Source organism: Papilio polytes, unplaced genomic scaffold (genome assembly GCF_000836215.1).
Source record: "Papilio polytes unplaced genomic scaffold, Ppol_1.0 DF821422.1, whole genome shotgun sequence".
Taxonomy (NCBI): domain Eukaryota; kingdom Metazoa; phylum Arthropoda; class Insecta; order Lepidoptera; family Papilionidae; genus Papilio; species Papilio polytes.
Window position 1 is genome coordinate 363,659 of NW_013527782.1, and position 1,896 is coordinate 365,554.

At 42.5% G+C, this 1,896-nt stretch overlaps 1 protein-coding gene across 1 annotated transcript; it reads right to left on the reverse strand.

Moving 5' to 3' along the window:
• Positions 1-611: 611 nt before the first annotated feature.
• Positions 612-1,890, reverse strand: LOC106108678 (collagenase-like). Its single transcript, XM_013289938.1, has 4 exons — positions 1,776-1,890; positions 1,523-1,621; positions 1,216-1,409; positions 612-774 (listed from the first exon to the last, which is right to left on the reverse strand). The coding sequence occupies exons 1-4, from the start codon at positions 1,849-1,851 to the stop codon at positions 670-672; spliced, it is 474 nt and encodes a 157-aa protein (XP_013145392.1). The 5' UTR covers positions 1,852-1,890; the 3' UTR covers positions 612-669.
• Positions 1,891-1,896: the final 6 nt, after the last annotated feature.

Below are 1,896 nucleotides of genomic sequence, written 5' to 3' on the forward strand. Positions count from 1 at the left end.
GCACGCAGCCACGGCCTCGCTGCGCTACTACAGCAACACTTGTCACCACTTCTACTGGACAAGACGATATGCGGCTTCTATCTTTAGTTTGTCATCGATTACACTAATAATAAATATTATTCTTCATACTTCAACATATCTTTGAAGTGTCGAATTTGGAGGAAAATATTGCGGTGCACGGATCAACCTCGCTCTCGAATGGTCTATTTAGGATATATTAATGTTTTAATATATCTTCCCGTTATAATACGCTGTAGAATAATAATCACCTATCTTTATAATCCTAATATCTGTAGAATTAATTAAAAATAATCCGGTAATTACAAAGAATTGTGGATTAATCTTTATCATAACTCTGACGTACAACTGGGAGCACACATGTGTAGCAAAAGGAGATTAATTTGAAAGATAAGATAAATAACAACAAAACTTTAATTATTTTGAGAAGTATTGTGTTAGTTTGCGATTCATAGAAAAGTTACAGCTATTCAGGATAATCAAATATTACTTGCTTACGATATCCGCCTATTTTACAATATGCCACTATAATTTATTATTAAATTTTGCTGCTTTTTATTGCTACCATGGTTTAATGTCAATAAGAAACACAATTACACATTACTAACATTATTTTATTAACAAAATCTAGGCAAGGTATCGCTGAAGGGCTCACAGGCGCGCCTGGATCCAGGGCGTGAAGGAAGTAACGCGCGCGTAGCCGCCCGGGAAGCCCACGCGGCAGCCCATCGCCGAGTGGAACGACACCACGCCGATCTGCAACACGAGCCCACGCCGTCACACACTCACCCGCGTAATGCTGATCGATTTAGACAATCTCTTTTGCTGCATACTGCCACAGTCCATTTTCTTAAATAGTGGAGGACTCTTGGCATTACCGAGACCTACTCGATATGTATTTCTTCCTTGCAAACGAGCTTGCTTTGATATGTAGAGCCTGTCCCACCACAGGCTGATACAGGCTCATATAGATTAAAAATGACGTCACTGTTAGATATTTCTATCACATATTTTACACCTTGGATTGTTATCAGACAATTTACAAATCCGGTGCGACAGGCCCTTAATATGCTAAGTTATCGGAACATAATCTCTATTGTCCATTTCAAATGTATACATTTAAAACATTTAAAATATATAAATTACCCATTTTTTTTTATTTTATTTCATTAAATACTAAGAGTATATTGGACGCACCAAAACGCGCTGTCCGCTGAAGTTGAGCGCCAGCGGGCCGCCGGAGTCACCGCCGCAAGGGCCCACGTTGCCTTGCCCGCTGGTGCACAGGGTGGACGCGATCACGTTGAAGCCGTACGCCTGCGCGCACGCCTCGTTGCGGATCACCTCAAGGTTTCGTCGGCGCGCCACCTGCCCAGTCGTGATGTTCTCCGCTGCGAACACACATACAACCACACAATGCAGTAAAACGCACAAGAGTTCTAAATTCGATTTTGAGTGATTCGGATGAATAAAATTAAAGTTCATTGTAGCGGTTCAAACTTACAGTCGTTTGTAACGCCGTAGCCGATCACCTGCGCCATGTAGCCGGCGAAGTTTAGCATCTGCATCATCTGGTTCGGGAGGTTGATGGCTCTAATGTTATCTTAAAACAAATTTTTATATATTATATATAGCCTAGTTTACAGTTCAAATACGGTTCATGGACGGCTGAGTCCAGCGCAACGCCTTCAGACCAAAGTGCGGTGAGACGAGTTGTGTACCGGCCATTCATTAAACTCTGTTGGACAAGCACTCACTGTTGTAATTGACGTGCGGGATGACGACGACGGCGATGTCGTTGTTGAGGTTGTTGACGTTGTAATTCTGGTGCATGTTGACGTTGGATGTGGTGAGGCGAGTGCCGCCACTGAACAGACG

Coding starts and splice junctions, on each gene's coding strand:
- LOC106108678 (XM_013289938.1), bottom strand. CDS start 1,851: ATGCACCAGAATTACAACGTCAACAACCTCAACAACGACATCGCCGTC. Junction 1,622..1,775: donor CCCGCACGTCAATTACAACA/GTGAGTGCTTGT, acceptor ATTTGTTTTAAG/ATAACATTAGAGCCATCAAC. Junction 775..1,215: donor TCAGCGGACAGCGCGTTTTG/GTGCGTCCAATA, acceptor CTCGTGTTGCAG/ATCGGCGTGGTGTCGTTCCA.